Genomic DNA, 26,013 nt, shown 5'->3' on the forward strand with positions numbered 1-26,013 from the left:
TTCATCAGGTCTATAAATACCGTAGGAGCATTTGTTACTCCGAAGGGCATAACTATGAACTCATAATGTCTGTATCTCGTTCGAAATGCCGTCTTTGGTATATCATCCTGCTTCACTTTCACTTGATGATAGCCGGACCTTAGGTCAATCTTTGAGAAAACGGTTGCACCCTTTAGTGAACAGGTCGTCGATCCGTGGAAGAGGGTACCTGTTTTTTATTGTCACATTATTCAGCGCTCGGTAGTCTATACACATTCACATAGACCCATCCTTCTTTTTCATGAACAGTACCAGAGCTCCCCAAGGAGAGTGACTCGGGCGAATAAGTCCCTTGTCCAGTAACTCTAAAAGCTGTCCCTGGAGTTCCTTCAACTCAGTCGGCGCCACACGATAAGGTGCTTTAGAGATCGGCTTAGTACCGGAAATCAATTCGATCTCGAATTCTATTTCTCTGTCGGGGCTAACCCTGGTAGTTCATCAGGAAACACTTCCGGATAGTTGCACACTACTCTGACATTTTCTAGTTTTGGGTCCTCAACTTGACTTGTATCGGCCACGTGTGCTAGAAACCCAGTACATCCCTTATTTAACATCTTTTGTGCCTTTATGGATGATAAGAATCTCCTAGTTTCTTTCCTTGGTTCTCCAACAAATTTGAACATTGGTTCTGCTTCAGGTCGGAAGACCACTTTTCTTTGACGACACTCGATCGAAGCGCCGTACTTGCTTAGGAAATCAATGCTCAATATACTGTCATAATCTTGCATGTCAAGAACTATCAGATCACAGTAGAGTTCTCTGGCTGCGATTATGATGGGTGCGGCCCGCAACATATGAGTAGATGACATTACTTCTCCCGAAGGCAGGGTTGTTAAGAATTTGCCATTTAAAGCTTGTGGTGGTATCTCTAACTTCTCCATGAAGGGCGTAGAGACAAACGAGTGTGTCGCCCCAGTATCAAATAACACATTAGCATACTGACTGAAAATAGGCAGCTGACCTGTGACAACTGTAGAAGCACTCGCCACATCATCTTTGGTAAGAGAGAAAACCCTGGAATTCGTCGTAGTTGGTGGGGCTTCCAATCTTCCTTGGCTAATCGGAGTTCCTTCGATGGCAGCTTGCATTAGGTGTAGCTGTGAGGGGGCGGAGTAACCCATAGGTATACTCACTTGGTTATCAGGATTCATAAACTCTAATACTTAAGCCTGGAGGTTTAGAGTCTGAATCCTGGGGGAGGCAAAAATCCACTGATCATGGGTGGAAAGTCCTAGTGAGTAACGGCACGGCCAATGGTTGTCGGTCGACGATATTAGAGGTCGCCAAATGGGCCGACGACATAAGGGCCGATGGTCGACGACATGAGAGGTCGCCAAATGGGCCGCTAAATGGGCCAAGAGGGTCGGGTCGTTACAGTTTGTAAGATGCTCAATTTCTATTTTTATAGGATCATGCTTTCTAGGGATTTGATCTAGGCTAAGGCCAAAACAAATTTTGGAACACTAATAAAATAGGAAATTTTTTAAAAACATAAATAATTTTCATAGAATTTAAACATTATCCAAATAAATATCCTCCCCCTTAATCTAAGATTTTTCAGACTCAATCAATATTTTTAAACTTATTTACAAACAATTTTAATGAATTAATTATGTGATTTTAGTTTAATTGTCACGCCCCAGAGGAGTCTCTGTCCGAAGAAATTTCGGCAGCATCTCCCCTATACGGCGGACAATATGAAACTTTCTACATATCACATATACATCAGCCACAGGCGGCTGGAATGATAACAAAAATAAAAAAAAACAAACACCACGTAGTTAATAAAGATATTCAGCCTCTGGCTGTCACAACCACGCAGTTATAATAGTAATCAATAACCATAGGACTCTGACTCAAAATCCACCCTACTCCACTACACTCGTAAAGCTCAAATCCAACGAACTCACCTCTTCTGCCGTCCAGGCAGGCACGTAGTAGAATGAAATCTAATATCATATCAAAAATCCATCAAAAGGTGTCAATCCATACAATATCTATAGGAAAAATCCAAAGACAATACTAAAACAAAGTCTGATATAGAAAAAGGCCAAAATAAAACCAATAACGAACTAGTAGAGAACTAGCTCTACGTGCATATGGGGGGCCAGCGACTGGAACTGCTCCGGACAGCCTCAACCTGAAAATATCAACAATAGAGGCGGGGTGAGTCCAACACTCAGCAGGTACAACTGATATGCATAATGAAACAAGTAACAGATAACACTAATCATGCGTACAGTCTCCTGAATACGAGAAGGAATAAATGCAACTGAAATGAAATCAGGAGATAACTGTACTAACCGGAATCAAGGTACAAAGGTAACAGGTCGTCAGACCGAAGAAAATCATAATCCTGTATGCATGTCAATCAAATGCATCCATACAAATGCAGCATATAAGTGCAGCAATCACAACAATAAAATGCAATAAATGCATATGGTGACCGTGCACTCGGACATCACTGCTCCTGACAGTGACTGAGTGGACGGAATGCTGTCGGAGTACTCCTGTCCTCTGGCCCCAAATCATAAATGGGGGAGCTCAATGCTCTCATCTCCCACAATGACGGGGAGGATATCTCTGCCGGCTACCACGCTGAGTCTCCTGACCAACGGAGCCAAACAGAGTCCACCATCTGCCGGCTACCACGCTGCTACACTAAATGCCAACGGAGCCAAACAGAGCGGAACTGACTGCCGGCTACCACGCTGAGTCACCTGACCAACGGAGCCAAACAGCAGAACCGCCACACTCCAGCCAGATATACAACTAATCCATGGGTGGTGTGTGCAGTACATGTAACTGGCGATGTGCTCAACCAAAGTGGAGCCGACAATCGCACAGCATGCAATCATGATGCATGTCACTAAAAACATGGCATAGTCCATATAACTAGATACAAGTGTGTACCACTGGAAGAAGTATCAAATAGAAGGTACACCAATAAAATAGGGTATCAAATAAACCCTAGATCCAAAACATATCATAGCATGTGGTTGGTTCACTACCTAAAGCATATGTGATCAGGTAGATATCATGCAGTGCAGCATAAATAAACAAACAAACATGTAACTAATCATGTAGCGACCAACCGAAACAAACAGATAACACAATTATTGTTATATGTTAAACATATTATCATGCATATCAAAAGACATTAGTCAAAGTACCCGCCTCCGAAAATAGAAAGGTCCAATCTGACTCCGAGATACTCGTCTCGCGTCAAAGTCCTGTGTTAAATCGTACAGTTTAGCTAATTTAATTATAAACAAATAGCTAAACTAATTTCTAATCCACTGACCAGTTAGGATTAGTTTCATTAACCCCAACTACACCGTTATACAACTTATAAACCTAAATCAATAATTATTGCTAACACAACTAGGAATAATCTAACACAAAGATCAAAACCATAAACCTTACCTCAAATCAACCGCTGCTGGAAGTCACAAAGTTGTTGCCCAATTAGGTTTGTTTACAGCCAGCAAAGATAAATTGCTGCTGGAACAAAACGAACAAACCAAAACAGTAATTAATCCACATTCTTATACATACAGAATTTCCAACCAAGCTACAACTAGGACAATCCATTTTCCTACATCTTACCTAGGTTGGCACCCGTTGCAGAAGCCAGTAGATACCGAAAGGAGTGGCTGTCCAACCACAGCACAACCCCACAGCAAGTTCTAATGCACCACACGATCACAATTGCAGCCTTGACTGCAAACCCACAACATAAAATTTCGCTTTACTGCTGGATATAAAAATGCGACAGGAAGGGTTGCTGCCAGAAATCAGAAACACCCCTCAAAGCACATAAACTCCACCAATTCGTGACCTAGAGTGGCAGCAAGGAGAGGTCAAGATCAAGAGTAGAGATTACTATCAAACAATAACCTAATTTCGACCAAACTTACCTCCAAGATCAAATAGGGCACGGCTGGAGACTAGGGCAGAAGCAAGGAACTGGCTGTGTCGCGAGCCCAAAGAGGAGAAGGAGTCGCGATGACCGATTCTCGCCCAAGCGTCGCCAACGTTAAAGCACAAGGATGGTGGCGTCGACAAGGCACAGGGGTGGCAACCGGCGCTAGGGCTCGGCTCGATCCGCGTCGGTGAAGGGAAGAAGGCGTCGGCTAGGGTACAACCCGCGGAATCGAGAGTAAGGTGGCGGTGGCGCAATGAAGGAAATGAAGAAGAGAAGAGTCGGCCTTCCGTTTTGTACACTCGGAAAGGAGCAACCACCGCCGGCGGTTAGGGCAAGGAAGAAGAGAAGAAAACGCACGGGGAGAAGAGGCTCGGGCACAAGGCTTCGACGAGGAGAAAAGAAGAATATAAAATAAATAAAAAGAAAAGTAAAAAGGAAAAGTAATCATAAACATTTCCTCGCTTAAATGGGGTAGCCTAAACAGGCTTTTCTGGACCCTGTTTTTATCCCCGTCAAAACGTCCGTACGAGCTCCGAAAAATTCTCGAAAAATGTCCAAAAATTCTGGAAAATTCCCTTATTCATATCCGCCTATTTCCGGTATTTTACATTAATTATTTAGATTTAATTTAATTTATTTTTAAATTATCCTTATTCATTTCACCCGTCTAAATTTTAAAATAAAAGGGATCCTATGATTTTTTTAGATTAGCTAAATTGAATTTTAAGGTTTGGTTTAACTTTATGTTAGATTCAAGTTTAACTTTGGGTTTAATAAATAGATATTCTTTGGATAAACTTCTGGGCTAAGGTGAGTCACCTGGACATCATTAGAGTAATCATGCCTTCAAGGCTTTCCAAATAGTCCTATCCACTGAACTTAATAACAAAACTTTGGTCTAATCAGGTAGGATTGGTAAAGGATAACTTCAGTTAGTTCCACTAAGTCAAATGTACCAGATCGAAGCCATATCTTCCTAGATATGAATAAATAGAGTTTTCCTAACCTACTATCATCCAAAACTTCTCCAGTACTATTTTTTCAAGTTAAACTTTTATCCATTTTTAATCTAATCCTAATTACCCTGCCGGATAACCTATTGTTTTGGAGGTGCAAACTAGTTTGGATCCTCCTCCTGAATTATTGACCTTTTTAGTTTAGGTTTTAGGTTTATGTCAATTACTTTTATAGTTATAATGGACTTGTTGATAATTTGAGTTTGAGTTAGGTTTGTAGTTATTTGATTTATTTTTTTGATTTGGATTTGGTTTAGTTGATTTTGTTTTACATTTTAGATTTTGGTTTGGATTAGGTTTAGATGGATTTATGTAATGAATTTCATGTTTGGGCACATAGAATTGATTGAGTCCTACTTGCATTGTTAGGCACACTTTTGGAATCCAAACTTTAATTAAGTTTTGTTTTAGTTTATGAGTGATATAAATATTTTATTTGTTGAGCTGGACTTGTATTCGAGTCCAAACTTATTGTACATGCCTTTTTGAGTTTTAAGAATTAAATCTAAATTTTTTAATCTAGTGGTGAAAGTTTCTAATAACCCTTTAAGTTTATTGATTTCACTTTTTAAATTTGTGTTTTCCTTCTCAAGTGTTACATCTTGATTTAGATCTTTATTTTTAGTGTCTTCTTTGAGACATAGATTTTCCTCAAAAAGTGATCCATTCTATTTTTCATAGTTAATTAATTTTTTGTTTAAACATGCAATTATTCTAAAAACTTTGGAGGTTAAGATGGAGAATAACTCGTTCGAACCTTTAGAAATGAGTACAGACTCGTGGCTTGATTCACCCTCAGACTTGCTTTTTGATTCCAGTCTTGTTGCCATCAATGTGAGGTAATTGTGATACTTATGATCCTCAACATCTGATTCTTTTGAGGATGACTCATCCCATGTCGCCTTGAGTGCCTTTTTCTTCCTGGCTAGTTTGGGTTTATCATCTCTCATCTTTGGACACTCATTCTTGTAGGGTCCTTTCTTGTTGCACCTGTAGCATGTGATCTTTGCCTTCGAGTCACTTGCTTTGATCACCTTTTGTAAGTCCTTCTTCGTGAAGTTATTCTTCCTTTCATGAATAATTTTATAACCATGTTCACGAGTTGTTCTTCTTCATCTTCTGAGTCAGATTCAGATTTTGGCTCTGGTTTGTGCTTGTGTTTAGCTTCTTTTGAGGGACCTGCAAAAAGATCAATATGTTTCTCGACCTACTTTTAGTTAGTCTATTCCTGGAGTTCAAGTTCACAAAACAACTCATCTAGTTTTAATTTAGAAAAACTTCTTGAAATTTTATAGGCATCCATGATGGATGCCCAAAATACATTTAGTGCGTACCTTATAAGATCATGGTTCTCCATTTGGTGGCCAATTGTGTGAAGTTCATTGAGGATAGCCTTTATCCTCACATATAGTTGACTCATAGATTCTCATTCCTATATTTTTATGTTAAATAGTTTATTTAAAAATATATCCCTATTGTTACCTTTACATCGTTGGTTCCCGCGTGTAATGTTATGAGTTTGTCCATAGCTCCTTCGCATTTTCATGTGGGCTGATGCGGTTCAGTTCTTCGTTCGTTAGCCGCACTGGATTGTATTAAGATCTTTGAAGTCGATCTGAGCCTTCTTCTTCATTTCTGGATTCCAATTATTTAGGTCCATTAGACTTTCGACGTTGTTGACGGGCACCTTGTATCCTTTGGTGACGTTGAACCATTGGTCGAAGTCGGTCTTCAAGTACACCTCCATCCATTTCTTCCAATATAGAAAGTTATCATCGTTAAAGATGGGAGGACGTATGGTAGAGTATCCCTCATTTTGGGCCATGAACCTTGCACATAAAAGAGGAAAAGGCAAAAAAAATTCCAAGACTAGGTCTTGGATTAGTAGTGTGGGAGAAGAAAAAAATATTAAAACTTGATTGGTGTTGCACCAATTTAAAGTCATTTGTAACGAAAAAAATTTATCCAAAAAAGGTAATTGTACCAGTTTGGACTATACTAAAAAAGTTCAAAATCCAAAAGAGCGAAAAAAAATTACCCCTTGCTTGATTGGCGGTTGCCCCAATTTAGAGCGGTATCCACTCTGATACCACTTGTAGGATTAGAAAGAATGCTAGAGGGTGGGGGAATAACAATCGTCGAAAATGAGTGCAGAATTAAATCGAAGTACGCAGTGGAAGAAAAATAAACCAATGCTAACAAACCAAGTTTTACTTGGTTCAGAGCCTTCGACGACTCCTACTCCAAGGTCTGCACTCGTCGAGTACTTTCGTTGGGCAATCCCCTAACAGTTTGCAAAAAGTGTGCAGGAGTTAAGTATAAGAACTGGAAATAAAAGTTACCAACAACAACAAAATGGGAAAGTCTTGGTTACAGGTTGTCGGAGGAGCTTCACAGCATCACAGGAGCTTTTTCGGAGTACCGAGCAAGAGAGAAACTTATCGTAGTTGTTGTTTTGAAGCTCTGGGTCGAAGCCCTTTAAATAGGTTCATTCCGGGTTCCTGGAACCCCTCTGAGCACCTGCACCACATGGCTTGACCAATCGACGCACTTCACGTCAGGTTGTGGATGATTTTTTTATTCCGGGGGCTTGGATCGAGTTCGGGTGCCCAGATCACCTGGGCACCCTCAACACTCACTGGGCGAGCCTGCTCTGAGCTCTTGGACTCCTTTTGAGAGCCCGGACCCTTTTCTTTAGCATCTTCCACCTGCAGAAATGGTTAGTCCATGCAATCAAAAAATATATGTTACCCTACAAAACAAAGTTAGCATAACATGATAAAATGTGAGTATTAATTAGATCCTGTCTCCACGAGACTTGGATTTAGTCAAGATCTTAACTTAGGTTTCCCAAATGGACCCAAGTTGGATCGACGCCTATAGTTCCCTCAACAAGGAATGAGTCCTCACTGGATCTCTTCCCCAGTTACTTACCTTCACTTACCACTTGCAGTCACTTGACTTGCCTCTGACCCACCAGGTCTTCCCGTCAGTTGTCAAGTCTGTAGACCCAACTGGAATTCGATCAGTTGTTAGGTCCCGTGGACTCAACTGGACTTCTTGCCAGATATCAGACCTCGCGAACCTATCTCGACTTCCCGCCAGCTATCAGGCCCGCAAACCTAGCTGGATTTCAACTTGGTGTCAGGTCCCTCAAGTCAACTCCTACGCACTTGGTAGAGTAGTTAGACAAACAACACATCTAACTTTAACATATTTATCATACATCAAAATCAGTTATTAGTGCAACCTGCACCAATAGTAACCAAGTAAAACTCTAGCCTTTTACCTACTCCTTTTAAGTTGTTATTTTTTTATTGTTATTATTGTGCTACTAATTAAAGGATCGAGAAAGGGGTTTATTTTTCTTGTAGGCAATTCACCACCCCTCTTGTCGACTCCGCTGCACCAATAATTGGTATAAGAGCTAGAACACCTTAGAAAGACTAACCGCTAACTGAAGCACCGAGACGATGGCCGAACCGAGCATCTACCCGTCGAAATTCAAGGGAGAATTTGCGTTATGGAAGAAACGCATGGAAATATTTTTTAAAAATGATTTTGAAATTCTTTTGATAATTAAATATGATTTTATAGCCCCCAAAGACCAATAAGGAGTAGAAAAGAAGAGTATATGTGGGCTAAGAAGGAGCAAGTAGACTTCCTAGAAGTCAGCAGAATTGATGCCTAAGAATCAGCAAAGGAAGAAACTTTGGGAGAAGTTCCTGGAGCTACACAAAGGTAGTCTGAAGCCAAGCTCACAAAATGGGATTTGCTCCGAAGCCAACTGATCAACCTCTGGCTGAAAGAAGGAGAATTAGTAGCGCAACTGCACACTAAATTGAAGGAGCTGATCATCGGACTCATGAATCTCGGAGAAAATGTAACAAACTGAGATCCCTAAGGTATGCATTAAATACTTTTCCAAGGACACCCGAATGGTCCTCAATTGTCAACTCCTATTATATTTCTAAAGATCTATAGGTAAGTACATTAGAAAGTTTATTTTTCACTTTGGAACTTCATGAATCTAGATATACAGAATCAAAGGAACCCAGACAGAACATCACCCTAAAGGAAAGAATGGATGATCCAGACTCTGAAGCATCAATTGATGAAGACGAAGTGACCCTAATGGTAAGAAAATTTAGTAAATTTATTAAAGCTAATAAATTTAAGAAGTCGTAGGCAAGAAAGTACTTTCGGAGCAAAAGAAATGTTTGGTGCTACAATTGCCAAGGAGAAGGGCACATTAAGGATGACTGCCCAAACTGAAGAAGAAGGAGAAGGATAAGGGAAAAAAACCAACACGATCAAAGCACAAGAATTTGAAGGCCACATGGGATGAATCATCATCCTCCAAATCCGAGATCGAAGCCTACGTCGGACTAACTCTAATGGAATATCACTAAGGAGAAGATAAAAGCAGCTCAGATATGAGTATCAATGAAGGGGGAAGATCTTTAAAAGAAAGTTACGATGAAGGAAGAGCATCAGAACATGTGGTAAGTGAGGTACGTGCAATTTCTCCAAAATAGTCTTTCTAATTCATTAAAATGCTTTCAAAGAACATAGTACAATTAGAAAATGATAATGCTAGGTTAAAATTAAACTTAGTAAAGTCATGCCCCTTAGATATGCTTGATAATCTAAAGTTGGAAAATGAAAAATTGAAAACACAAATAGAAAAGCTAGATAATGACTATTCATATTTGAGTTCAAATATCTTTCAAAGATCAACATTAAAAATAATGGTAGAATTAATTGGTACATAAGAAATCACCAAGGACAAATTAGGAAAATCCCTAGAAAAGAAACTATGTACCTCCCAAATTTTTAATAAATCTAGTAGGTAGGAACCTATAATGGGTTCCTAAATCTTACTTAGATAATTAAACAAATTTTTATTTGCATGCCTAAATTATCTTATTAGACAAAGTAATGCATGCTAGCAATTTAATTTACCTGATTTATTCTTGTCGATAAAATTAGTCATTTTTGTTCTAGTCAATTTTTTTGCTCAAAATTTATCTGTACAAAATGAAAATATTCTCAAAAATTTTTCCGTTGAGTTGTTTTTTTTTAAAACGGTATTTTAAAAAATATTTCATAAACTTATTCTATTTAAGTCTGATAAAATTTTTTAGAATTTTATGAAATATATAACAAATTTCTAAAAAAAATTTCGAAACAGAAGATTGATTAGTAAAGATAGAAATTTTTTAAAAATTATATGTAAAACCTGTTAGCATACTAATATTTCTTATTAAGAACCCCTAGAAAAATTTTCAAATATACTAATAGTTTATTTTATTTTTCCCAAATTTTATTTTGATGTGATCAAAGGGGGAGAAGTAAGTACAAGTTAAGGAGGAGTAAGAATTTTATTGCTTATTGCTTAATTCATTACAAATTTTATTACTAAATTCATTACAATATTTGATTCTAATTGCAACTTCTTTACATAAGTTATGTTATTGTATTTTTAACCTTAAGTTAAACTTGGGTTGATACACATAAAAAAGGAGGAGATTGTAAGTACCTCGTGGTAGTTTTGTTGTGGTCAACCAAGTTAAGTTTGGTCTTGTGTGTGTTTGATCCTTGTGTTTAAGTGTGAAGGAGCTTAAAAACACAAGAAGTTGAGTGGAAGACGCAGCTAGCGAGAAGGATGGCACGAGAAAAGAGCCGATGAGCTCGGTGCATTCGAGGGACGTAGTGCTACGGAAGAGTACACTGGTGGATGAGAAAGACGTGCATGACGTTCAAGGGACAAGAAGCCAGGGAGGAAGCTTGCTCGAGGAGAAGGTCGGAAGATGGGTCTAGGTAAGCCCAATTTTGAATGATCGAAATCACCCAGGCGATCGAGAGTAGCAGAAGAGCCAATGGGGAGCTATAGAGTTGCTGGAGGTGCCCTCAATTTGGTTGGAGGCACCTCCGGGCCTTTCTGTGGGAAGGTACCTTCAACCACCCATGGAAGACGCCTTCAACCCTTTGAAGGCATCTTAGACTAGGAAAAATGTAACCGTTAGAGAAGATAAAACCTTATCTTGGCTTGTCTCAGTGGAGGCGCCTTCCACATTGTTGGAGGCACCTTCCAACTTGTTGGAGGCGCCTTCCAAACTTGGATAAGATTTTTTAGGGGCTATAAAAAACTCTTGGACCTAGGAAATATAGAACACCTTCAGTATTAACTTTCCTAGTCATTCTTGAGCTGTCAACGTGTGTAAAAGGCTTCTCCGCCTTCAACGAAAGAGATCTTCTAGTGTTTTTCAATGTCTTAGATTAACAACCACCTAGGTTGTAACCAAGTAAAACTTTGGCCTTTTAATTACTCTTTTTAAGTTGTTATTTCTTTAATTATTATTATTGTGCTACTAATCAAAGGATCAAGAAAGGAGTTTATTTTTCTTGTAGGCAAATCATCCCCTCTTTTGCCCGCCCCGCTGCACCAATAGTTAAGAGCATTCGTAGCACGCATCGTGCACTGCAACTAAGAGCATTTGTAGTGCACAGTGCGTGCTACAGTTAGAATGTGATATTAACCACATATAATTATCAACATCGTACAATTATTATTAATATTTATTTAAAATATATAATCTAAATTTAAAATTTAGACATCAACATTGATCCTGTCCGAACGCTGAATCAACAGACGCTGGGTATGAGGCGCTCTCCGAAGGGCTGACGTAGACCTCCGACCAGTCGTGTGGACCTCCAGCGAACCTGCAAAGAAGTCGGACCGGGAAGGGGTTCCCGGCGACGACCCTCCGACGCTCAAGTCAGGCAAGAGGAAATGCAGAAGTGGCTTCGAATATGGGTGAATGCATACCTCTGGCGAAGTGTGAGGCTCCTTATATAGAGCTGTGAAGAGGCTCATGCACATATACCGAGGCGAATACGTGTCCTCTAACCATACCTCAGTATGGGCTTGTCAGAAGAGCTTACCTGACACCATACTGCTACAGTCCGCGCACATCTCTGATGGGACAGCGGAACCCTCTGTCGTAAGATCCTGCGTATGGCCTGGTTGTTGAAGATACCCGCTGTCAGAAGATGTTCCTGTTAGAGTGTATACTAAAAGCCTAGCTTTTGGTATAAACATTAATCTAGAAATAAGAATCGCATTGGTCAAATGTCTACATTTATGATAAATGTAGTTGCTCAATTAATTTATATTGTAGATAACATGGTGTGTGGTGTCACATACAGAAGATCATGTTATCAGTTCCTTATAAATTATAAATAGTAGCTCACGACCAAGATGGAAAGGAACAAACCATTGGAAGGTCGTAGTGTAATTAGGTATTAGTTTATCTTAACTATATGATTACACTAGTACACTTAGAGTGTATTGAGTAGGACCATTTGAGGTCGTTCCTTTTATACTGACTTTATAAAAGAATAAAGACCTAAGTTATTATGGAAGTGTGTGCTCTTAATCCTAATATAATAACAAGCACATATATTTGATATTTATTTCTTTAATTTATCAATGGGTGAGATTTAGTTCGATAAATCAATAAACCCGATAAGTTGGGAAATGGTATCACTTATAGTGTGTGTTGTTGATTATAGAAGGAAACTGTGTCCTAGAGATACTAGGTTGATAATGTCCTCAAGAGGAGCTCATAAGGATTGTCATGTTAAACCCTGCAGGTGGACTTAGTCCGACATGATAATAAGGTTGAGTGGTACTACTCTTGGACTTAGATATTAATTAAATGAGTTGTCAGTAACTCACTTAATTAGTGGACGTTCGATATCTTAAACACAGGGAGACTAACACGCTCATAATAAGAAGGAGCCCAAAATGTAATTTGGGATTGGTGCGGTAGTTCAATAATAGTTCTTTAGTGGAATGAATTATTATTGATGAAATTAAGTTGTGTGTTCGGGGCGAACACGGGATGCTTAATTTCATCGGGAGACCAAAACCAATTCCTCCTCTCGGTCCCTATCGTAGCCTCTAGTATATAGAGATTTATACCCACCGCATACCCACCTTCTTACCCATCCAATGGGGCCGGCCAAGCTAGCTTGGAACCCAAGCTAGGGCCGGCCAAGATCAAGTGGATGAGTCATGTAGGTGGCCGACCAAAGCTTGGGTCCCAAGCTTAGGTGGCCGGCCACTAGAATATTAAAAGGATTTTATTAAAATTATTTCTTATGTGGATATCATGATTTTAAAGAGAGTTTAAAAATTAAAATTTCCTTTTATAGTTTTCTACAAAGATTAAGAGAAGAGATTAATCTCTTTCCTTATTTGTAGTTTAAAAGGATGGTTTTAATTTTGGTAAAACTTTCCTTATTTGTAAATCATCTACATGTTTAAAAGAGAGTTTAAAATTTGAAATCTTTCCTTATTTGTTGATTAAAGGAGGATTTTAAATTTTAAGAAAACTTTCCTTTTAACCATGTTCATGATTTAAAGAAAAGTTTAAAATTAATAATTCTCTTTTATTAGTTTCTACAAAAGATTGAGAAAAGATTTGATATCTTTCCTTATTTGTAGATTAAAAGAGATTTTAATTTTAGAGATAACTTTCTTTTATCCACATGTTTAAAAGAAAGATTTTAATTTATTAAATTTCCTTTTATAAACCAATCATGAAGGATTAAATTATTGGAGAAATTTTATAAATTTCTGGAGACAAATTAGGAAGTGTTAATTAATTAAAACTCTCCTTGTTTGTAGCTTTGGTGTCGACCATGTAAATTGAGAAAAGGAAAATTGTTTTAATTAAATAAATTTTTCCTTTTCATGGCAAAAGAATTAAGGAAGTTTTAATTAAATTTCCTTATTTGCCAAGACCAAGGATTATAAAAGAGGGGGTAGAGAAGGCTTCATGGTGAACAACCTCTATTATTTCTCTCCCTCTTTTCCTTGGTGTTGTGGCCGGCCAACCTCTCTTCCTCTCTTCCTCTTGGTGGTGGCCGAACCTTCTCTATTTGCTTGGAGCTCTTGTGGTGGCCGGATACTACTTGGAGAAGAAGAAGAAGAAGGAGAGAAAGCTTGTATCCCTTGGAGCTTGGTTGGTGGAAAAAGATCTTCATCTTTTGGAAGCTTTGTGCTTGGCCGAAACTTGAAGAAAGGAGAAGAAGGTGCTTTGGTGGATTCTCATCTCGGAAGATCGTTGCCCACACAACGTCCGAGGTTAGAAGAGGAATACGGTAGAAGATCAAGAGGTCTTTCTAAAAGGTATAACTAGTATTTTTTCTTTCCGCATCATACTAGTTATTTTTGGAAATAATACCAAATACAAGAGGCTTACGATTCTAGTATTTCGAATATGTTTTTCGAAGTTGTGTTCTTTTGTTTTATTTTTCCTTGTGATTTGATTGTTCTTTTCGGTTAACCTAAAGTTATTTTAGGAAATTAAATATTAGATTTCTATAAAAGGTTTTGTCTAGTCGGTGGTGGTTGCTCCCATATCCAAGAAGGCCATGTGCCTCGCCACGTCAGTACTGGGAACCAATTATGGAAATTAATATTTAATGGAATTAATAACTTAAGGTGATCTGGGTCGAACGTGTTAAGTTCCGTAGGAGATCCAAGTCAAAACCTAAAAGAACAAATAGATTAAGTTTTGGATCAAACGTGTTAAGTTCCGCAGGCGATCCAAAATTTAATTTAAAAGAATACATGGTAGCTAGGAAAAGGTTCAGACCTTTGTACAAAATTTGTGTACAGTGGAACCTCTAGGCTTTCCGAGTAGCAACCAACAATTGGTATCAGAGCTAGGGTTTTGCCTCTGTGTATTTGGTATTAGTTTAATTATGTACATGTCATGCATAATTTAGTCAGGTTAATAGTAGGATGTGCTAACTTTGTGGATGCAGGATCCAACTATTATGGCTTTTAGTTATTATATGTGTGATTGGACCCTTGGACATGTCAAGGGCATTTATCTGTGTGTGCATGATTGTATTAAAATACAGCAGGAGCTGTATTTAGTTTTATTAGGATTTTATTTTTGATCTAGATACATGTACATTCCTTTTATGGAATATAGGATCAAAATGTAAAATTCTATTTATGTCGCGGATCGAATCTTGCAAAGCGTGGAACCTTCTAAGGACCAGAGGCGCAGCGGAACTAGGAGCAAGATGGATGCGACAGCTAGACCCGGTGGCGGTGGCCAAATATGGCAGCAGCTTGGGATGACAACACACGGAGGCCAACTAGAGATAAAAGCCATAATAGTTGAAAATTAGATTTTCTCTTTATTGCTTTTATATTGTGCTGTGTGTGCATGTTAGTATACATGACTAGTAGGCTAGCATAGTTAAAATTCCTCGTTTATAAATAACTAAGTGGGAGAGGGATTTTTAAATAAATCTCATGGTCTCCATTACTGGTTTGTAAGTGATGCAAACAAGCTTGCGCGTTGGCTCTGAGTGCCTTCCTCCATAACGGATGAGCTTGTTTGTGGATCACTAGAACAGACTTCCATTTTTGGATGACTATAGGAAGTTAATTAAGAGCGTGTGATCTTCCCTAACGGAAGGGTCATAATCTTATTAATGGACTTAGTGTCAAGTAATGGTATACACTTAGACACATCTAATAGTATCCTCCCCATCGGAGTCACTGCTATTATTTGTGTGACCAAATGAAACCAACTATTAATTTGTCATAAAACTAGGTTGACAAGATAATAAAATTAAAGGGTTAAAATCCCTCTTACAAATGATTGATTTTGTATACGTCCACACTAACGTGGCATACAAAATTAACGGTGTTTGAGATAATTTTATTTGTCATAAAGATACGTTGACAAGATAGTTAATGGGTAAAATCCTCCTTTTACAAATGTTGAATTTGTATACGTCCACACTAACGTGGCATGCAAAATTCACGGTGTTTGAGGTGTTGGTGAATTTAAATAATATTGTTTGAGGAATCAATATTTTATTTTAAATTCAAAAGTTTTGACCAAATATTTGATCAAAGATGATCAACTATTAATTTTATTCGTCATAAAGTAAAGTTGACGAGATAATAAAATTAATGGATAAAATCTCCTCTTTGATTTTGTATACGTCCACACTATCGTGGCATACAAAATTCATGGGGATTTTAAAGAATTGATCTTGACCAAATATTTTTGTGATTCTTAGGATTTATAATGTTTGTCAATCCCCAGTAGTCATACTATAGAAAAGACTTAGTAGTCCCAATTGTAATGATTGGAAATAGGACTTGGACATTAAGGTAGACTGTCTTCTAAAGAACTAAGAACAATTTAGGTGTATTTAATTCATTAGTTGAAACATGTCTAGTGGTGTTATCTACCAGAACCTGGAGTGTAGATACAAGATGCCATTAATCATGTCTGCAATTCATTGCAGGGTTCCAGGAAACCCGACAACTAAATGAAAGGTAAATCACCGTCCACATGGGCACTACTGTAAAAGTGGTAACTGTTGCAGTGGGAGATGTTTATCCTTTGATAAGAATAAAATATGGATTTTAAGTAATTGTCTTTACGTACCAAGTTTAGAAAGAACCTATTTCAGTTTCTAAACTATTATAGATATTATGTCTATTTTGATAACAAAGTTGTTATCAAGAAAAATAAGAAAGTTATCTATTCTGGTATGATGGTTGACAATTTATAATCCAATAACTCCCACGATGCAACAAATGGAAATTAGTAACACATCTTCTAATTTTAAGAGAAAGCAACCTTCGGAAATGAACCAATTATATCTTTGGCATCTAAAGCTAGGTTATACTTGAGTAGGATTCATTGGTAGCTGATGAACTTTTGGGTTCATTGGTAGTGGAAATCTTTCCAACCTGCGAGTCTTACTTGGAAGGAAAATAACCAAGAAGCTTTTAAGTCCAAGGGGTATAAAGTCAAAGATATGTTGAAATCGGTTCATTCTGATTTGTGTGATCCTATGACTATCCAGACAAGAGGTAGTATTGAATATTTTGTCTAAATTATAGACAACTATTCAAGATACAAATAAATTTACTTAATGTACCGCAAGACTAAGTGCTTTGATTAGTTCGAAGAGTACAAGGTTGATGCGGAGGAATAAAGTACAAAGTCACTATGGAAGATCGTAGTGGCAAGTACCTCTTGAGAGATTTTAGGAGTCACTTATCAGAAGTTGGATTTCAATCCTAACTAACTGCATCTGGTACACCCCAACAGAATGGTGTAGTAGAAAGAAGGAAAAGAACTCTTATGGAATAATTAGATAGATGATGAGTTATTAAGAAAATTACCAAATTTGTTTTAAGGATAAACTCTGAAAATGAAAGTGAACATAATAGTGCCTTCCAAGTCATAACTCTCTACTCATATAGAATTGCTGAATAGGCATAAGCCTATTTTAAAAGCATATTCGGATTCAGGTAATCCAGCATATATGTTAAAGAGAGATAATGATAAGTTGAATAGGAGTTCACTTGTTTGTAAGTTATCCTAGATAAACAAAAGTAGGTTTATAGTCTTAAAAATCAGAAGGTCATTGATAACATCAATGACTGATTTTTAGAAAAGGACTATATAATGAACCACGTGCTCATAAGTAAATTTATTCTTAAGAAAATAATAAAAGACATGTCTAATCTAGTACCAACTGTATAAGATGAGATACCACAAGAAAACTGCAACACGTATCACAAATGATACACAATTGCAGAAAATGCCTTGTCGTAGTGGGAGGGTTGTTAAGCAACCTTAAAAGATTCACGTTTTGGGAGAGTTTTTGAACTCGATCCCTGAAGGACATGAACCTGATCTCCGGACATATGATGAAGCACTCCAAGATAAATATGAAGCATCTTGGCAAAGAGTAATGAATAATAGAATTAGAATATATGTATTCTAATAAAATCTGGAAGCTTGTAGAACCACCAAGTGGTGTAAAAGCCTTTGGGTGTAAAAGGTCTATAATAGAAAAAGAGGGATAGACAGAAGGTAGAAACCTTCAAAGAAGGCTTATGAAAAGGAAACCTTTTTCACCGGTAGCCATGCTTAAGTCTATCCGATTCTTTTATCTATTTGGCAAGTGGATATCAAAGATTCCTTAATGGAAGTCTTGAAGAAAGCATCCATATAAAGCAACCGGAAGATTCATTACAAAGTGCTAAGAGCATCTTGTGTGTAAGCTCAATCGCCTATGGACTGATACAAAGCTTCAAGGTCTTGGAACATCCAGTTTATCAAAGTAATCCACACCTATGGATTTATTGAGTAAACGGATAAAGTTTTGTGTATACAAAAGATGTGATGGAAACGTGGTGGTATTTCTTGTACTATACGTAGATAACATTTTTGGTAGTTGGAAACAATATCAAAATGTTGTCAGAAGTAGGGGTATGGTTGTCCAAATAATTCGATATAAAGGACTTGGGAGAATGTATATATTTTTAAGATCAAAGTAATAAGGGATCACAAGAAAAAATATATTTATTCCAAGTTTGATACATCGGAAAAATCCTTGCTCGTTTTAAGCATGCAAAACTCCTCAAAAGGTTTCTTACCTTTTAAGCATGGAGTGTCTTTATCTAAAGAGATGTCTCCGATGACATTAAAGGAGATTGAGGACATGTAGGCAGTTCTTTATGTTTCGGCAGTTAGACAACCTAATGTATGCTATGCACGAGATCTGAAATTTGTTTTGCCAAGGGCATAGTTAGCAGATATCAAAGTAACCCTTGACAAGGACATTGGACTGCAGTAAAGCATATATTAAAGTACCTTAGAGGCGCTAGAGATTATATGCTAGCTTACAAGGCAGTTAATTTGGTCCTAGTGGGTTGCATGGATTTTGGCTTCCAATCGGATAGGGATAATAATAAGTCAACCTCGGGGTTTTGTGATTACTTTAGGAGGTATAGTCATAACTATGGAAGAGTGATAAGCATAGGTGTTTTTTTTGGACTCCACCATAGAAGCTTAGTATATGGCAAGCCTCTGAGGTAGCCATAAAAGCTGAATGACTCAATAACCTCAAGATAGACTTAGATATGATTTCTGGTTTGTCCAAAGATTATTACAATTTAATGTAATAATGTTGGTGCAGTATCAAACTCGAAGAAACCATAAGTCTATAAGGCAAGTAAACACAATAGAGCGCAAGTACCACCCAATACGAGAAATCGTATAAACGAGGAGAAGTTGTTGCTGCCTAGATTGCATCAGGTAATGACCTATAGATCTTTTCACTAAGGTCCTTAAGGCAAGAGCTTTTGATGGACATGTTTAAGAGTTGGGAATCAGATGTATGGCAGCAGATATGGCAGCTTAGTCTTTTAGTATAAGTGGGAGATTGTTAGAGTGTATACTAAAAGCCTAGCTTTTGGTATAAACATTAATCTAGAAATAAGAATCGCATTGGTCAAATGTCTACATTTATGATAAATGTAGTTGCTCAATTAATTTATATTGTAGATAACATGGTGTGTGGTGTCATATACAGAAGATCATGTTATCGGTTACTTATAAATTATAAATAGTAGCTCACGACCAAGATGGAAAGGAACAAACCATTGGAAGGTCGTAGTGTAATTAGGTATTAGTTTATCTTAACTATATGTTTACACTAGTACACTTAGAGTGTATTGAGTAGGACCATTTGAGGTCGTTCCTTTTATACTGACTTTATAAAAGAATAAAGACCTCAGTTATTATGGAAGTGTGTGCTCTTAATCCTAATATAATAACAAGCACATATATTTGATATTTATTTCTTTAATTTATCAATGGGTGAGATTTAGTTCGATAAATCAATAAACCCGATAAGTTGGGAAATGGTATCACTTATAGTGTGTGTTGTTGATTATAGAAGGAAACTGTGTCCTAGAGATACTAGGTTGATAATGTCCTCAAGAGGAGCTCATAAGGATTGTCATGTTAAACCCTGCAGGTGGACTTAGTCCGACATGATAATAAGGTTGAGTGGTACTACTCTTGGACTTAGATATTAATTAAATGAGTTGTCAGTAACTCACTTAATTAGTGGACGTTCGATATCTTAAACACAGGGAGACTAACACGCTCATAATAAGAAGGAGCCCAAAATGTAATTTGGGATTGGTACGGTAGTTCAATAATAGTTCTTTAGTGGAATGAATTATTATTGATGAAATTAAGTTGTGTGTTCGGGGCGAACACGGGATGCTTAATTTCATCGGGAGACCAAAACCAATTCCTCCTCTCGGTCCCTATCGTAGCCTCTAGTATATAGAGATTTATACCCACCGCATACCCACCTTCTTACCCATCCAATGGGGTCGGCCAAGCTAGCTTGGAACCCAAGCTAGGGCCAGCCAAGATCAAGTGGAAGAGTCATGTAGGTGGCCGACCAAAGCTTGGGTCCCAAGCTTAGGTGGCCGGCCACTAGAATATTAAAAAGGATTTTTATTAAAATTATTTCTTATGTGGATATCATGATTTTAAAAGAGAGTTTAAAAATTAAAAATTTCCTTTTATAGTTTTCTACAAAAGATTAAGAGAAGAGATTAATCTCTTTCCTTATTTGTAGTTTAAAAAGATGGTTTTAATTTTTGGTAAAAACTTTCCTTATTTGTAAATCATCTACATGTTTAAAAGAGAGTTTAAAATTTGAAATCTTTCCTTATTTGTTGATTAAAGGAGGATTTTAAATTTTAAGAAAACTTTCCTTTTTAACCATGTTCATGATTTAAAAGAAAGTTTAAAAATTAATAATTCTCTTTTATTAGTTTCTACAAAAGATTGAGAAAAGATTTGATATCTTTCCTTATTTATAGATTAAAAGAGATTTTAATTTTTAGAGATAACTTTCTTTTTATCCACATGTTTAAAAGAAAGATTTTAATTTATTAAATTTCCTTTTTATAAACCAATCATGAAGGGATTAAATTATTGGAGAAATTTTATAAATTTCTGGAGACAAATTAGGAAGTGTTAATTAATTAAAACTCTCCTTGTTTGTAGCTTTGGTGTGGCCGGCCATGTAAATTGAGAAAAGGAAAATTGTTTTTAATTAAATAAATTTTTCCTTTTCATGGCAAAAGAATTAAGGAAGTTTTTAATTAAATTTCCTTATTTGCCAAGACCAAGGATTATAAAAGAGGGGGTAGAGAAGGCTTCATGGTGAACAACCTCTATTATTTCTCTCCCTCTTTTCCTTGGTGTTGTGGCCGGCCAACCTCTCTTCCTCTCTTCCTTTTGGTGGTGGCCGAACCTTCTCTATTTGCTTGGAGCTCTTGTGGTGGCCGGATACTACTTGGAGAAGAAGAAGAAGAAGGAGAGAAAGCTTGTATCCCTTGGAGCTTGGTTGGTGTAAAAAGATCTTCATCTTTTGGAAGCTTTGTGCTTGGCCGAAACTTGAAGAAAGGAGAAGAAGGTGCTTTGGTGGATTCTCATCTCGGAAGATCGTTGCCCACACAACGTCCGAGGTTAGAAGAGGAATACGGTAGAAGATCAAGAGGTCTTTCTAAAGGGTATAACTAGTATTTTTTCTTTCCGCATCATACTATTTATTTTTGGAAATAATACCAAATACAAGAGGCTTACGATTCTAGTATTTCGAATATGTTTTTCGAAGTTGTGTTCTTTTGTTTTATTTTTCCTTGTGATTTGATTGTTTTTTTCGGTTAACCTAAAGTTATTTTAGGAAATTAAATATTAGATTTCTATAAAAGGTTTTGTCTAGTCGGTGGTGGTTGCTCCCATATCCAAGAAGGCCATGTGCCTCGCCACGTCAGTACTGGGAACCAATTATGGAAATTAATATTTAATGGAATTAATAACTTAAGGTGATTTGGGTCGAACGTGTTAAGTTCCGCAGGAGATCCAAGTCAAAACCTAAAAGAACAAATAGATTAAGTTTTGGATCAAACGTGTTAAGTTCCGTAGGCGATCCAAAATTTAATTTAAAAGAACACATGGTAGCTAGGAAAAGGTTCAGACCTTTGTACAAAATTTTTGTACAGTGGAACCTCTAGGCTTTCCGAGTAGCAACCAACAGTTCCCTTGTCCTTTTGTCTCTTCTTACCCCATTCCAAGCGTTCGGCCGGTCAACAATCCCATCACGTCCGGCCGGTCGTATGTGCTAGTCCGCTCGGGAGATTCCCGGTTGTGTGCTCTGTGGAGATTGTTCGCAGTATTACTACTTTATGCCTTCGGCCGAGCGGGTTACTCGCTCGGCCATACAACCCTGTTCAATATGAGTGTTGGAACCCCGACTCCCCACCGGGGTGTCTTTACTTCCGTTCGGAAAGTTCGGCCGGTCGCCCCAATCTTTATCCGCTCGGATAAACCCATGGTTGAACGTTTACCTTTCAACCTCCACATGGTGTTGACTCTGCTTAAAGGCGGGTCCCCCCTCCTTACTACCGGATCACTTGCCTCCCCTTCAAGTCTAGTCGAAGGAGGCGATTAGTCCGACTGACTGGACCATCAGTTGTGCCGAGCGGCGTCCATATGCATCTTTGCTTCCGCTCGGACACACGGGGGCAGCTAAAACGCCAGTCAACGCCAACATTCCTCTGTATCTTTTCGAAGTTTTCGCCAATCTCCATTATTAAGGTCGAGCACGCGCTCATTAAATGCGTTCCAGTGGCTGAATGCCACGTGGCGATGCTGCCGTCATTGTACGGCGGCAGCGTGGTGTTCTAACGGGATCGAGGCGGTTCGAAATGAACGGTGCGATGCGTGCTCCGGTTCTCACGACCTGAATCCGACGGTGGAGGCCGCTCGGGCTCCACCCTATAAGTGCTTCGCTTTCGTCCTTCACCGCATTCTGCTCTCACGTGCTCCATAGCTTCTCGCTCTCAGCATTCCGGCGTCCCTGTTCTTCTGTTCTCCGACGATCCTCGACGTTCTTTCTTCGATCCTCCTTGTTCCCTGTAAGGCTCTTCCTCTTCTCTATCTTTGGTTCTTGTGGTTCGTGTTTCTTTGCGTTTCCTTCCCGAGTTTTGGTTCTCGGGGCACTGTTTCGTTTGCCATCTTCTTTCTTTTATCCTCTGCCTTTCGTCTTTTTTTTTGGTTTCGTCCGCTCGGCCAATGGCTAGCTCCTCCCAACCTCTAGACCAAGCCCTCGGCCCATGGTATACTACCATGGAGTCGCGCTTCGATCGGCGCGACGCCGATATTTTGATGGATAATTTTGACATCCCATCTGACTTCGAAATTATCTTACCCACTTCCTCCGCTCGGCCTCACAAACCGCCGTGCGGAGCCTTTTGTGTTTTCCACGACCAGTTCACAGCCGGTCTGCGATTTCCCATTCATCCCTTCATCATTGAAGTCTGTAATTTTTTCGGCATTCCGCTCGGAAGCCTAGTCCCCAATACTTTCTGTCTTTTATGCGGCGTCGTTGTCCTGTTCAAAATCCACCACATCCCCCTCCGACCGGAGGTTTTCTATTATTTTTATTACCCTAAACAGTCCGAGCTAGGCACATATATGTTCCAGGCTCGTCCCGGTTTGGTTTTCTTCAATAAACTTCCTTCTTCCAATAAGCATTCGAAAGAATTCTACTTCTACCTTCGTATGCCCGAGGGGGCCCCCTTCCTAACGAAGTGGCAGATCGGACCACCAACCTCACCAGAGCTCAAAAGGTTCAAAACCCGACCGGACTATCTTCATGCCGCCAACATGCTAGCTGGTCTGAGGTTTGACATCAACAAATTCCTGCCTGAAGGGGTGATGTATATATTCGGTCTGAGTCCGATTAGGACCCCCCTTCTGAGCGGCTTCGGTAAGAATTTTACTTTGTGCATTCGTTTTAATTGCTAACTGATTTTCTCTGTTTTCCTTTGCAGCAAACATTGTCATAGAGTCGGTGATGGATGGAATTTTGAAGAGGAAGGCGGCGACGCTCGAAGCCGCGGCGGCCAAAGAAATGGAGACGCTCGGCATCCAGCCGGTCGGCTCTAATGAGGGAGAGAGCAAGACAAATGCTAGGGAGTCGGCTACTCAGGCTTCTCTCCCAGAGCCAGGGCTGGCGCAACTGCTAGTTGAGAGCCTTCCATCTGGGATGAAGGCTCGGCTCAGGAGGAGGAGTGCCCCCTTCGTCAAAAACGATGCTGCACGGAGACACCGCTCCGCTCGGCTACATCTGCGGTTCATCCATCCGAGCGGGCAACCGATGCTTCTCGAGGCAAAGCGCCAGAGGTGGAGGCGATTTCGTCCGATCGGATGCCCTCCCAACTAGACGCATCTGCGGACCCCCTTGAGGCCGTTCCGATCAGCGCCCTTCCACCCACTCCTCGCCAGGTCCAACGTTCAACACTTTTGTCCCAGTTTTCGGCGCCGGCCTCTGATCCTTCCCCGGCTTCCGCCCAGACAACGCCCGGTCGGCACCGCACCATCCGGTTTCCCTGCATCTCCCCACCGAGGAATTACTGCCCGAAGCTGATCGGCCAACAACGCCCGAGCACCTGATCACAATGAAAGGGCCCTTAGCTGAAATGTGGGCCGATGCTCGGGCACGCGTCGCAATGATTCCCCTCAGTAATCTGGCCAACAGCCACATGCAACAGGCCACGGGGGTAAGTTTGTTTTCTATAGTCCTTTACGCATTCTCTCCAACCGGCTTCTAACAACTTTGCTCCTGACAGAGATGGGTGGAGGAGATCGCCGTTTGCAATTTTCTAGCGATGGCGGACGCAGAATTAAAGAGGCTGAAGGCTCCGGGCAGCCCTTCCGGCTCACAAGGTCCATCATACGCCGAGCTCAAAAAGACTCAAGATTTACTGGAGGCCGAGCGGAAGAAGACGGCTGACCAGGCACACAATCTAGACGAACTTGATCGCCTGAACAAATCACTGGATCGCAAGATAAGCCTGGCCACCGAGCGGAAGAAAACGGCTATCTCTGATCTGGAGAAGAAGAACGTAGAGGCTCGGGGGCTGGAGCAAAAAGTTAAAGAGCTGATGGACCAACTGGCCAACGAGAAGACTGCCCGCTCGGATGAGGTGACGAAACTCGAGGCTATTTTACCAGAACACCAGGCAGCCGCCGATGCTTCCCGAGCGGCACTTAAAGAATATCAAGAGGCCGAGCCAAGCCGGGTCGCCGCCCTAAGACAGAATTACATCCGTTCGGCCGAATTTTCGGAGAAAGTTTGCGAGCGGATGTACATGGCCTTTGAACTTGCCATGAATGCCACGACAGAATATTTGAAGTCCAAAGGGCAACTTCCCGATTCCGCCGTTATCCCCGCTCAGGACCAGGCAACACTCCTCAACAACATCCCGAAGGATCTCTATGAGTATTTAGAATAGAAGTTTGCCTGTTATTCGGCCGCTCGGCCAAAAATCTATCCCTTTTTGTAATCTGGCCATTCAGCCTTAATTTCTTTAATGCTATCCTTTTACTTGCTTTTTCTTTTGCTAATCAATACGCATGCCGTCCGCTCGCCTCTTATCACACCTCTCTTGTGTTCGCAAGGGATTTTTACGAAATATTTTGCGTAGCTTTTCCACTCGACTTAATATATCATGTCTCGACAAAAGAGGTTGTTCGCTGGACATTGACGAAGTACTTTTGGGTACTTGGCCGATCGACTAAATGACTCACCAGCAAAACCTCTTTATTGCATTCGTCCGGCCGAAGGGTTTATAGTCGCCGGCTCGACTCTCGATTTTTACTGTCGGAGCTCAACGGTCTTCCGCTCGGAGGGTTTATAGTCGCCGGCTCGACTCTCGATTTTTAACGTCGGAGCTCGACGGTCTTCCGCTCGGAGGGTTTATAGTCGCCGGCTCGACTCTCGATTTTTAATGTCGGAGTTCGACGGTCTTCCGCTCGAAGGGTTTATAGTCGCCGGCTCGACTCTCAAATTTTAACGTCGGAGCTTGACAGTCTTCTGCTCGGAGGGTTTATAGTCGCCGGCTCGACTCTCGATTTTTAACGTCGGAGCTCGACGGTCTTCCGCTTGTGGGTTAATAGTCGCCGGCTCGACTCTCGATTTTTAACGTCGGAGCTCGACGGTCTTCCGCTCGGAGGGTTTATAGTCGCCGGCTCGACTCTCGATTTTTAACGTCGGAGCTCGACGGTCTTCCGCTCGGAGGGT

At 39.7% G+C, this 26,013-nt stretch overlaps 1 protein-coding gene across 1 annotated transcript in view; it reads right to left on the minus strand.

Moving 5' to 3' along the window:
• LOC122033863 overlaps positions 1-26,013 on the minus strand; it is a 79,911-nt gene that overhangs the window by 11,134 nt on the left and 42,764 nt on the right. Inside the window, exons 4-6 of the mRNA XM_042593019.1 lie at positions 7,602-7,691; positions 6,083-6,162; positions 5,741-5,973 (exon numbers count right to left, since the gene is read on the minus strand). Of these exons, the coding sequence (XP_042448953.1) occupies positions 5,741-5,973; positions 6,083-6,162; positions 7,602-7,691 (403 nt within the window). The remainder of the gene's footprint in view (positions 1-5,740; positions 5,974-6,082; positions 6,163-7,601; positions 7,692-26,013) is intronic.

The sequence above is a fragment of the Zingiber officinale genome, chromosome 11B (assembly GCF_018446385.1).
Source record: "Zingiber officinale cultivar Zhangliang chromosome 11B, Zo_v1.1, whole genome shotgun sequence".
Lineage (NCBI taxonomy): Eukaryota > Viridiplantae > Streptophyta > Magnoliopsida > Zingiberales > Zingiberaceae > Zingiber > Zingiber officinale.